Below are 13128 nucleotides of genomic sequence, written 5' to 3'. Positions count from 1 at the left end.
CACGCGTCGAGGGTAAGAATGTCTTTTCTCTTTCTCTCTTTATGTTGTTAATTATGTGATTAAATATTTAGTTGCTTTAATTAGTGAGCAGGTCTTGGGCGGGTTTCTCTTCTGCGTAGCGTTGGACGCTACGAAACCCAACAGATAGAGAACTAGAGATGACCATCCATCATTCTACCATTGACACCAACAGTATAACAAAATTGAAAAATGGTCAATAGAGCACAATTATGGTCAACACTTACTGGAATAAGATGTTACAATTCACAATGCAGAAATGCATATTCTTAATTGTGCGATACAAGAGTGGAGCAGAACTGCATTGGCAACCACAGTTCAGTTATTGCTTACAGATCAACGAAAGACCCAGAGTCCAGGAACATTAAACTTACAAAATAACAAGTTTTATCTATTAAACATGGTTATATTTCAGTCTGCCATGTGACCAACCATATTAAGCAGCAGCAACTTCTTCGGCAGGCTTTGTTTCAGTTTCTACGGATTTTCCTTCTGATTCAGCTGGGGCTGCTTCTTCCCACAATGAGGTTTTCTTTCCAGTTTTTGAGACAGTCTGCAGAACAGCTTCTGGCTGTACATTGCCCTTGACAGTCACCTTTTGCTCCTTCATATCAATCTCATATGACTCAACATCTGAAGTTTACCACTGCAAATGTCAGTACTAAACACTAAATAATGAAGCATACTTGGTTTGTTAATTGGATACGCATTTCTGATTTTAAAAACAGTACTTAATTTTATGTGATTAGTATACAGCATAAGTACTCAAAAATAGAAAACAAAAAAAGAAAAGACATTTGATATACCAATAAAATTTTGATAAGAAGGAAATATCAATTTCAAAATCACATTAAAAGCACTGGTAGCATAATAATTATGTGAATAAACAATGTCATGGCGCATAGTAATTTTATCCTTGTGTTGCTAAGCCTTAGGATAGGGGGTAACAAGCATACAGAGTACTTGTATTTACACTTGCTAATGCAAACCAGACAGACTAACAGGAATATTACTGCCAAATACGTATAGATCAGAAAACTCATGATTCACATTCACCATAAGGTATGCCTACAAAATAAGCCAAGGACTGTACTGACGTACTTCTGAAACAATATTGAAGACAACCTTAATGGTAATCAGGCAAATCAAGCTTTCAGAAATCAGAAAGCCAATAAGTTCACGTTTTCAGCAAAAGAATAACCAAAGACTAGCACATCTTTGAATCGGTAGCAGCTTCAACAATTTTTGACTCAGTTCAAACAATCAAGATCTATCATCACTTCATCAGTGTCACAACTACAGGAAATGCTTTAAGGGACAGAAGAACTATCAACCCAAAGATAAACTTCCAGAAGAAAAAGGTGTCTGAAAAACATTCATGAAGTCTATGCTACAATGCATATTTCAAATCACAATTTACTTCAGTAAGAGATATTCCCTATCTTGGCAGTCTGATTACCTAGTAATACTATCTGCTCCTTTATATCATAATCATCCACTATATAGGTGCAAGAAATTCATATAGCAGTGAAAACTGAACAAACTCCATGTCACCAAGATGCAACCATCTACTGTGCCTCAACTACAGCTTCACACACACATTTGAATTCATCAATAAATATAACGTAAAACAGTATAACATGGGCCATAAGAGTCATTACAGAAAATAATTATCGAAAGTCATGCAAAAGCAAGTTTGATACACTGAAAAGACATTTTCAAATCCAATACACATAGAAGCCCCTGCACCATGGACAGATAAAGAATAAAAGCTAAGGTCTTTTCTAGCCACAACTGATTCCAAGTTGATAAGAAAAAGAGAAAGGTGTGGGTCTATCTTATCTCACCCCCACTCTGTAAGGGAAACGTTTAGGTATCTTGGGGGGTCAAAGTTCTTACAAAAATAATTAAAAAAGAGCCAGAAAATCAGAATGTATGATTAGGAGGTTCCAAGCATACAAGACAATTTTTAAATAATAAGAAGACAAACCTTCCATTTTGTCCAAAACTCGCTTCACCGCTCCGGAACAGCCTTGGCATGACATGGCAACTTTGAGAACAACAGTCTGCAAAGAACCAGCACCCCATTCAAATCAGATACACATGCAAACAGTCTGCCATTAACACTCGTATGTTTCCAGTTATTAAGAATGGTTAAAAGAAAATGTTAAAAGACAATGCGACACACAAGTTTCATAAAAAACATTCATTTCAACAACTCAGATTACTGACGGTAAAGCAAAACAGAAAGAAATAGGTTAAGTGGTTAACTACAAGTTTGTAGGCACAATTTATCTTAAAAGAATTGCATCTCTGAGACGCAAATTAGGATGCAAGACCTTAAATTCAACAATTTTCTAATATTACAAACATCATCTAATGAAAAAACCACTTAGCATATCTTATAAAGTCATTGAGCATGACACTAGCACACCCTTACAAAACATTACACTCAGACATCCTTCAATAAAATGTCAGGAAAACATTCACCCGTTGATGGAATACACCCTCCAATCACAATAATAATATATAATTAACGACATTTGCAATTCGACTCAACTTTTGATGGTCCGAAATCAAGAGACGGACCTTCCCGAAACATATTATGAAGTACTAACAATGACATACGAGTAAAGTAAGTATACACAAACTAGGGGATCATAACTTAGTCCAAATACTCCGTAGTAGTTGATGGTTACAACAACCAATTTAAAGCTAAACCATTTGACATCTAATGATCGATATCCTACACTTTCCTGCATCATTCAAACTTTAGATTCTTGAAGCAAATTTTAAGAACATGCATGAGGTTAAACATGTCAAGAGGTCCAAATTCCAACCAAAATATCAATTATGCAATGATTCCAATTAGGCCGAAATTTTCAATATGTCAATTATGCAATTATTTCAGCATACATATCAACACCCATATCAAGATTTCCAGATACTGCCCCTAAAACTATTTCCAAGAGGATTTACAGAACAAGAATTTACTCAAAGAAAACTAAAGTTCAGCTTGTCAGATTATACTATTCCCAAAAATTTATATAATTAAAATACATCAAATTCCCCAAATCAATTTTGATATAGGGTTTTGAGGATAACACCAAATTCCCAAATATTATAGCAAAATATAAATAAATAAAATTGGGTAGCAGATAACGAAGCAGGAACATTAAGAATATATGAAAAACAATCCAAATTCACTAAACTCAAAATTTAAATTTCCTCAAAAAGATCTTGTGAAAAAATTGATGCAGAAACGAAGGAATTTAAAGGATACCTGAGACATGGTGATTGAATTGAGTTTGATAATCGACAAAAGTGAAGGGGAAAATTGAAGAAAATTGTGATGAAATTGTAAAAATGAGTTTGAGGGGAGAAGAGTATTTATTAAGAGTTAAAGGTGATGAAAGGGAGTTGTAATGGTGGATTGGTTGACCAAATTTCAACGTCGCGTTACGTTTAAGCGCGCATCATCTGATTCCCTTCCTACTTCGCTAACCGTTTTTCCTTCTTTGTCTTCTTCCTTTCCTTTTTCGTTTTCTCTAGAAGGTTTTTCTTTTTTTTTTATTTTTTTATTTTTTCTTTTTCTTTTTTCACTTCCTTTTAGCAAAGGATAATATCAAAGTTAAAGACTGTTAAAGCGAATTAAATATAGCGCAACCTCTCTTGCTATCTGCCTTATAAATACAACCGTATTTAAAAGTTGACCCTAAAAGCTGTATTTGTAGCACCAGCCATAGATAATTGATGTCCCCATGACCATCACCCTTTAGAAGAGTGACAAGGTTATAAAGTCGGTAAAAACTATAGCGACTGAATGTTTGAGTTTGATGCCCACTATAGGCTATATAGACTAGCAAAAGCTTCCGAATGTAAAGGTAAAGTACATAACCAATAATTACTTCCTCCAATAACTCAACTACTATTCGTCGTTCTCAATTTACAGGGTGACGCTCTCATTTTAAGATGAAATGACCTTTTTGCCCTTGTGTGAATTTGGCCTATATAAGGCTCCACCACCTTGTCACATATGATACCGAGATGTTAAATATTATTCCCGAGCCTACCACTTGGCTTAAAAAAATCCCGAGCCCACCACCAAAATTTTTTAATTGTTTATGGAAAAAAATAAGCAAGGTATAGCGACTTGTCTTGAACGATGAACGACGACAACGATCGTACGCCGGAGGATTCGTCGGGAGAATTTGTAAGTCGTTGAATATTTTTTTTTTAGAAGGGGAGATCCGCCCAAAATTTCCGGAAATAATAAGGAGGATCCGCCTGAAATTTCCGAATCCTCCATACGAAATCCGGAAATTCTAGGCGGATGTATAGATCCGCCTGGAAAATCCGGATCTCTTATGGAGGATCCGAAAATTTCAGGCAGATCCTCCCTATACATCCGGAAATAATGGGCGGATGTTAATTTTTTTTTTTTTTGGTTATTGTAAGTTGTTGGTTATTATTATTATTATGATTTTTATGGTTATTGTTAATATTACTATTATTGTTGTTATTATTATGATTATTGTTGTTGTTGTTGTTTTTTTTTATAATTATGATTATTGTTATTGTTGTTGTTGCTACGATGATGATTATTATTATTATTGTTGTTGTTGTTGTTGTTTTTTTATCGATGAGCATAAATTGGGTTGCGAAATAAATGTGGTTTGTAATTGTTTTTAGTATTGTATTATTGTTATTGTTATTATTATTGTTATTTGTAGTTATTTTTGTTAGTATTACTTTATGTTAATGTTATTTAATATTAGTTAATGTTAGTGTTATTTAATAATAGTTAATATTGTGATATTAGTTATTGTTAGTGTTAGTTGATGTTAGTTAATATTAGTTATTATTTGTTGATGCTATGATATTGTTATTATTATTGTTATTATTGTTGTTGTTGTTGTTATTATTATTATTATTATTATTATTATTATTATTATTATTATTATTATTATTATTATTATTATTATCTCAAAAACAGACAAAGTCATACAACCTACAATAAATTAGTGGGAAGCCAAGATACAAGCTGGGTCCCCACTCCTCTAGCTATAGCAAATTCTACCCTAGCAAAGATATGAGCTGCCGCACGAGCCCCAATGTCTTGCGTCGTCGAGAATCTCTGAACCCGCTTTAGCAACGCAACAGCCTCTTTCTCTAATTCCCCAAGCGAAGAAAAGGAGAAGGGAATGAAACCATATCCAATGAGCCGACACCTAGCTTCATACTTCACCCGCTTCTGATAAGCCGCATCGGCCACATTCTGTCCAGGAACAAAGTCAGATAACCCTGTCTGTGTCAAAGGAGAAGACCCTGTTAATGAATTTATTATTATTATTATTATTATTATTATTATTATTATTATTATTATGCTAATCTGGACGTGTTTTTTTGTGTTTGTCTTGTATTTTTATAGGATTCGGAGGTTGAAGAAGGCGATGACGTTGTGAATTATAGTGCAAATTTTGTGACAGACAAGGTTTTTCGAACGTTTGAGGATGCAATTAACACTAGTAGAATAAATTAAATTGGAAGCGGTTCAAACCCCCTAATTGGAAGTGGTTTTGAACCGCTTCGGTTTGGGGGGCTTCCCATAGCAACTTTAAATGGGAAGCGGTTCAAACTGCTTCCCATTTGAAGGGAATTGGAAGCGGTTTGATGCCTGAACCGCTTCCCATTATGGCTTTAAAAAAAAAAATTCACCAAAACCTTTCTTCAACCAAACGAACAGGGCATCTAGGCTAATAGAACGAAGGAAAATTGATAAAAAAATATAAAACATAAGTATGAAAATATATACTACGTATTTCCATTAATAAGCTGTAATATTACATTTATAATTCGTCCAAAAAATTACATTTATAATTCAGAAAAAAAAAATTACATAAGTATGAAAATATATACTACGTATTTCCACCACCACGCATCTGAAGCCACCACCCATCTAACGCCACCAACGCATCTGACATAGAATTGAAACAAATCTCAACAAATTTACTCATTATGCAAAACAATTGAAGCAGAATTGAAACAAATTCATTAACCCATCAACTAATTTACAAACCATAACCAAATTTCAACTTAATAATTGCAAATAAACCACAAATCGAACCGATTCAAGGCAATCAAACATAAAATTTGAAGATAAATTTTGAAAAAAAAGATTAAACTAGATCTGAATTCTTACTGAAATTGCGTTGTCGATTGTTGTTGTTGTTGTTGTTGTTGGCGTGGCGTTGTTGCTCGCTTTTACTCGGTGGGTTGCTCGCTGTTGCTCGGTGGTTGTTGCTCGCTGGTGCCCGGTGATGTTGCTCGCTGTTGCTGTGTTGATGGGGTGCAGTGGTTGTCGGTCGTGGTTGTCGTGGCCAAAGGAGATGGAGAGAGGTGAAGGAGATGGAGAGAGAGGAGAGAGCAGAGAGCAGGGGATGGAGAGAGATGAAAGGCGTGAGAAATTAGGGGAATGAGGAGAGAGAAGAAGAAGACGTGAAATTATTATTGGTAGCCCGATTTTATTTGGCAAATGGGGAGCGGTTCATGTTCAAACCGCTTCTAATTATAAAATTTGGGAGCGGTTCACCCTTAACCGCTTCCAATTTGTATTTTTTTTTAAAAAATTTATGTAAATTGGTTTTTGGAAGCGGAATTCAATAACCGCTTCCAATTTGTGGCTTCCCATTACCTTTTTTCTTCTAGTGTAAATGGGCGGATGATGTTGCCATAAATCTAGGATTTATTTTAGTGAAATCATCTTTCAACAAAACAAGAGATGGTCGACCATATCGGTATTTGAGATGTGATCGGGGACGCAGGAGTAAGCCGAGAGATCTTGAGAACGCAATTCGAAAGGACACAAAAACCAAAGCCAATGGTTGTCCTTTCTACATCAAGATATACTACGAGTTCATCACCGACAGTTGGATTACCCGGGCGAAAAATGATGAAACTGGGACCCACAACCATCCAATGATTGTGTATCCAGAGGGGCATCGTAAAATTAGTGGGTTGAGCCCAGATGCGAAGCAGGTTGTGCGTGACATGATGAAGTTTAAGGTTGCACCGCGTAACATCATGGCGACTATTGTCGAGCAATTTCCTGATGATCATCTAAACATCAGACACATCTACAACTGCCGGAATGACTTGAGGTCAGAGATGTCTGATGGGAGAGGAGTTGTTCAGCAATTTCTACATTTGGCGAGACAGCGTCAATATCTTTACTGGGTTATGTCTGATGATGAAGGTGTTTTACAGCACGCCTTTATGGCGCACCCAGTCATGGTAGAAATCTTTCGGACGTACCCATATGTGATCGGTATGGATTCCACTTACAAGACCAACCGATACGGGATGCTGTTCTTTGAGATAATTGGTGTGACACCGACAAATCAGAATTTCCTCGTTTTTTACGTGTTCATGCGCAACGAGTGCACGACAAGCTATCGATGGGTTTTGCAAAGATTGAGAGACTTGATTGGGTATGATAAGGAACCGTCGGTTTTCTTGACAGACCGTGAGCTTGGGCTATGTGCGGCCTTGAGGGAAGTGTTTCCAGGGACCCCGCACTTACTTTGTCAATGGCACATTAACAAAGATGTGGAGGCTCGGGTCTCTGCTATATTCAAAAACAAGAAGATCGGTGCGACTTTCAAAAATGGAAAATGGAAACGTATCATGGATGCTGCAACCGAGGATGATTATGATGCTGCCGTAGATACACTGAAAGATCGGTGGGCAAGTTCCCAGCGGTGATACAACATGTTGAGAGAACATGACTTAGTCATAAAACGAAGTTTGTGACATTTTGGACAAACCAAGTTCTACATCTAAGCAACACCAGCACTTGCAAAGTTGAGAGCCAACATTCGGCCGTGAAGATGTGGTTTGAGTCCTCGACAGGTTTGTTGTTTGGATGTTGTAGTTCATGTATATACTTTGTTGTAGTTATATTTGTTATAAATCATAACGGTATTTTTTTGTAATTTGCAGGTTCTTTAGATACCATATGGGCCCGAGTTCATTGCCATATTAGTAATCAGATCATCGCAATTCGTAACGGTTTGGAGGCTTCTAGGTCAAAGATAGGTCAGAAGTACCGACAATTGCCACTGTCACGTATTAACGGCAAGGTGTCTCAGCATTGTTTGAAGGTTCTCGATGACGAGACAAAAAGGATGAGGGAGCTGAGCTATCAGGTGTATTAGCGATGTGGATGTGCAATGCGTGTGACCCACGGTTTGCCCTGTGCTTGCCAGATACATGACTCTCTAGCTGCAGGGACAGGCTTGTATATTAGGAAAATTCACCCGTTCTGGAAGACCTTGGTTATCAGTGATGGTGATGGTGGACCGGTGTTCAGTAATGACTCGGCCGAGGACGCCGCACATTTTCGTTCTCTGATGGATGAGGTAATCGGTAGTGATCGTGCTGTTCTTCGAAACGTATCTCGCATCATTGAAGAAGAACTGTATCCGGATCATTCTGACCTCGGAGATCTTGTTGTAAACCACCAGGTTCGTGGTTGACAAAGAAACAATGATACAAGACGTGATCCTTGTTATTTTGAACATGTGAACCGCTAGAACACTGCACGTGGTGCACGCCAAATAGGTAAGATTGACTATTGTGATTTTCACGTATTTCATTATTTACTGTACTAATAACTGAATCCTAAATTTGTGCAGAAGATCCATGTGACATTAGCCAAAGCCATTATCGACAAATGCTTCCAGGACCGATGTTGCCTTACATTACAGGATGGAAGGATGTCATCGGCGATGGTAACTGCGGCTTTTGTTGTGTGGCCGAGTTCTTCTTCGGTGATCAAGGACGATGGTATGACGCTTGAGAAACAATAGCAAACGAGGTCCTTGGTTATCCAACCCTGTATGAGAGGATTTACGGGCTTGGAAGACTTGGGATCAATGTGGAGCGAATTAGATGGAACGGTGGGGCGGTTGATTCCCGTCATTGGATGGCTGCAATTCAAGATTTATTTCCTATGCTAATTGGTTCAACGCAATGGTTATTATTCTTGGTGTTGGCACCGTACCAACCTGCTACTACCCATGCCTCACGATTTTGTCGTTGCGGGCACGAAGGGGGGTCACTGCACCTGAACGAGAGTTTGTGATCGCTATAGTTGGGGGCTCACATTTTATCTGTATTGACCTTGCACCAGATTCACCTCTTCCCTGAATTGCAGGTTGGTGGACTGAGAACCACGAGCCAAGTGTTGACGGTTGGGATCAACGTTATGCAGCTAGAAGGAACATGTGGGATGCGTTAATTAGATAAGAATGCATTTATGTACATTCATTTATTGTGAACAGTTGTAGATATGTAAAGTGTAAATAAAAATTCTGAATCAAACAAAGTTTCAACTAAAACCACACAAAAACAATAGTCCAATTCTTAAAATACATGCCGAATGTAGAGTAAATAAACGAAATGCGTACAACTAAAACAAAAACTAATAAACAGGGAATTCACAACCGCATCATCGCCCTCTAATCAGCTTGTAGCGCTTCAGCCATTGCTCTCGTATCACGCGATAAGCTCGGATACTCGTTCAGTGTCCTATTGATAACCTCCATGGACCGACCCATCCACTACAATAAAAAAAACAACATATTAGTACTTACGTAATCCGTGTTAGTTCTCTCTGGCAGTGCGCGACTCCCATGTGATGACGCAACTGGAGAAACACGAGGATGAGAAAATTAGTACAACCACTGCATGTAACCAGGATCGACCGTAGGAGCACCACCACCAAGCCTGCTGAGGGGACTTAACACCACACTGAAAGACGCACCAGGGACAAACCGAGTCCACATCACATATGTCATCTCTGGCGAAAAGTCTACTCGATACATCTTCAAGTTCGTCGGTCTCTTTGCCTTCTCAGGCCTGATGATGGCTTGTGGAATGCCCTGGATGTATCCAAGTTGTCGAACCACTCGATCACACATATATGGCTCAATGATGTTACGGTACTGGATGAAGCCAATGAATAGAGTAGCAGGCACGCGTTGTGCTGGATCAACTCCGTACGATAGCCAGTTTACCTCATTGTCAGTCAGATGATCCAACCTAGCACGAAATGAGAGGAGGCGCTCCATGCTCTTGTTGGGGCACCCCGATCCGACATCCCAGACAGACGCATGAGGAATAATAAGCTCTCTGGTCAAGGTCCCCTGTTGAGGCCGAAAACAGGGAAAGTACTCGTAGATCCACGCCTGCAGAAGCGTAAGACAACCAGCGATAGAATCAGCATCTCTTCGTGATGCTGTACCCAACTGCCGATACATATACGCTATAACAGCAGAACCCCAGGAGTACTCACTAATCTGAACATCCTCAACAAAAAGCTCGTTGAGGAAGGAAGGATGAGTACGGTTACCACTGTTGTCCAAAAATAGACATCCGCCAAGTACTAACCACAAGTACGCCCTGTAATGGACACTGAAGGGCCTCTGCGTCTCCAAGGTAGACTCCATTATCCTCTCAGTGAGCACCCCACTACCCTGCCATACGGTTTTAGTACCACACCTCTCATTCAGCTCTTCCGCAGTCATATCCATGGTAATCGAGCATGCTTCCTATAAACGTCCGTGCTAGGAGTAGTGGAAACCATGGAACCATCGACACGAAGCCTTAGAATATGATACACATCATGCAGCATAATCGTGATCTCCCCAAATGGCATGTGAAACGTGTTCGTGTCTGGTTGCCATCTCTCAACAAAAGCAGAAATCAAGGGCTAGTCAAATCGCCTGAACATGATCCCGGGTAAGTGAGATAGACCACTACCATTATTCAGTTCCAAGTGCTCCTGCGAAAGACGACCTCGCCAGTTACCCAATTCAGTACACAATTGTGTCCTGCTCAAACACCGCAGAACATTTCGCTTCTGCCCACCCCATATATATGCAGCCACGTGACCCCTAAAACTAAGAATAACAGTACCATCCTCAAGCCCACCTGGCATCGGCTCCTGTACTACCCATGTCTCTGATGAGCTGGTAGAAGGTTGACCTGGCTCACTACTACCAACAAATCCCCCATGCTGAGCCCTATACACGGTACGATAATCCTGAGGGTCGTACTCTGAATCTCGATCAGCATGACTAGCTCGCTCGTCGTCCTGATCGTCAGATGAAGGCAATCTACCCAAGGAGTACATGGGGGTGCTCCCATCTGACTGATGCTCCCCCGACCAAGTACCAGCAGACCCGTACTGCTGCTCATGATGAAACGGTGCCTCCGAAGGTCCTACACCACCTAACTCCCTCCTAACTGATGCATTCAAACGTCTTGATCTTGCATGTCGAGCACCCGAACCCTCAATCTGCATTAAATAAGTACAAAATCAGATTTCTTTAATACTTACACACATAACTATGATATCAAAGTTGAATCACTATTATTCAAATTAAAAAATATCATTTCAAAATTATAATAAACCAAATCTAATAAACAATAATAACAACATTACCAAGGATCAATAATAACTAATAATAATTTGACAACAATAACATAAACCAAATCAAAACAATAATAAACAACAAAATCGGCAACATTACAACACAACAACAACAACAACAACAACAACAACAACAACAACAACAATAATAACAATGGTAATAACAACAACAATAATAATTTCAATCAATTTTTTATAAAATTTTAATCACGAAAAAAATTACATAACAATAACAACAAAAACAATATAATTATATTAGTAAAAAAAAAACATATCAATAATCAAGAGGAGAAAAAATTCCAAAATTAATAAAAACCATAATACATAACAATTACACATAATAATAACAATAAAAATAATTAAAATTATATTACTCAAAAAAAAAAATACATATCAATAATCACGCGGAAAAAAAATCCGAAATTAAAAAAAAACACATACATAACAATAACAATAAAATAAATAAAATTATATTATATTACTCAAAAATAATAAAAATAAAATATTAATCACGAAAAACAAGAAAACAAAAAAAAAATCGACAAACAAAAAAAATAAATTCAGAAAACCCAAACTTCCGCCTGAAAAATCCTGAAGTCTGGGCCGGAAATTTCAGGTGGATGTGGTACTTCCGCCTAAAATTTCCGGAAGTTTCCCAAGACTTCCGGATTTTTCATGCGGAAGTCTAGGTTTTATGAAATATTTTTTTTTCAAAATCAGAAACAATTAAACAACAACCAACCTGCTCGCCGCCACTAACGTCGCCCCCACGACCACCATATATCAGCCTAATGCGTCGCTGGTCCGCCATACCTGGATTCAACCTTTGATTGGTGGTGTTCGTTGTTCTTTGTTTGATTTTCAAAGTTTGGGGTATTTTTTGAAAGAAAATTTCTGATTTTTTTTTTTAATTTCTAACTTTTTTTTAGAGTGAGAAAATTTTAGAGAGAGAGTGTGTGGGTTGAAATGACTTGTGAGTTTCGGAAGTGAGTTTCCCGAGTATTTATATACGAGGGGCAAATTAAGAAATTCAAGTAAAAAATGCGAGCGTCACCTTGTAATTTACGAACGACGTTTAACAACACCCCTCCAATAATCCTCTCATCTAGAGGATCTGTATTATAGAGACACCAGCCTATACTTGCTCTTCTTTTTTCTTTTAACCACAAACCATCGCCCTGAATCTTGAACAAATTCGAGGCAGTGGATTTTCTCCTAAATTGGCCACATGAAACCCGGATTAAACACCCTAGAGTTCCTACATAACCAAAGACCCTAGAGAGTACCAACAAAGGTGCTAATCTTGGGACTCAAAATCCCCTCCGAAATAATAAAAAGTCGGATATAATCTTGGATCCAATCTGAGAGAGAAAGGTCTCCATGTAATTCTAAGTGGATGCCCAAACCTCCACCGCTCCATGTTATATTAGCCATATTGCAATCCCTAAACAGATTGGAAAAATCTTCTGTTTGCGTACTACAAAATCATAGGACATATCTTGTATTGGTACACTGCGGCGCTGAAGTTCACTCTTAACTACTAACCTATTGTGGAATAACTTCCATAAGAATAGTTTCCACTTTGGCTTTGTAGGAAGAGTCCAAAGTATTTT

General features: G+C 38.2%; 2 protein-coding genes across 2 annotated transcripts; both read right to left on the bottom strand.

The window, feature by feature from the left end:
• Nucleotides 1-218: 218 nt before the first annotated feature.
• LOC110723252 (copper transport protein ATX1-like) lies at nucleotides 219-3552 on the bottom strand. The gene is made up of 3 exons (XM_021902593.1): nucleotides 3302-3552; nucleotides 2009-2084; nucleotides 219-651 (listed from the first exon to the last, which is right to left on the bottom strand). Exons 1-3 carry the CDS (start codon nucleotides 3308-3310, stop codon nucleotides 455-457), a joined length of 282 nt encoding a protein of 93 aa, XP_021758285.1. The 5' UTR covers nucleotides 3311-3552; the 3' UTR covers nucleotides 219-454.
• Nucleotides 3553-9752: 6200 nt separating this feature from the next.
• Nucleotides 9753-10613, bottom strand: LOC110723341 (protein MAIN-LIKE 1-like). Its single transcript, XM_021902693.1, has one exon. It carries the CDS (start codon nucleotides 10611-10613, stop codon nucleotides 9753-9755), a length of 861 nt encoding a protein of 286 aa, XP_021758385.1.
• Nucleotides 10614-13128: the final 2515 nt, after the last annotated feature.

Source organism: Chenopodium quinoa, unplaced genomic scaffold (assembly GCF_001683475.1).
Source record: "Chenopodium quinoa cultivar QQ74 unplaced genomic scaffold, ASM168347v1, whole genome shotgun sequence".
NCBI classification, from domain to species: Eukaryota; Viridiplantae; Streptophyta; class Magnoliopsida; order Caryophyllales; family Amaranthaceae; genus Chenopodium; species Chenopodium quinoa.
The sequence above is the reverse complement of the archived record's forward strand: the minus strand, read 5'-3'. Positions and strand labels throughout refer to the sequence as shown.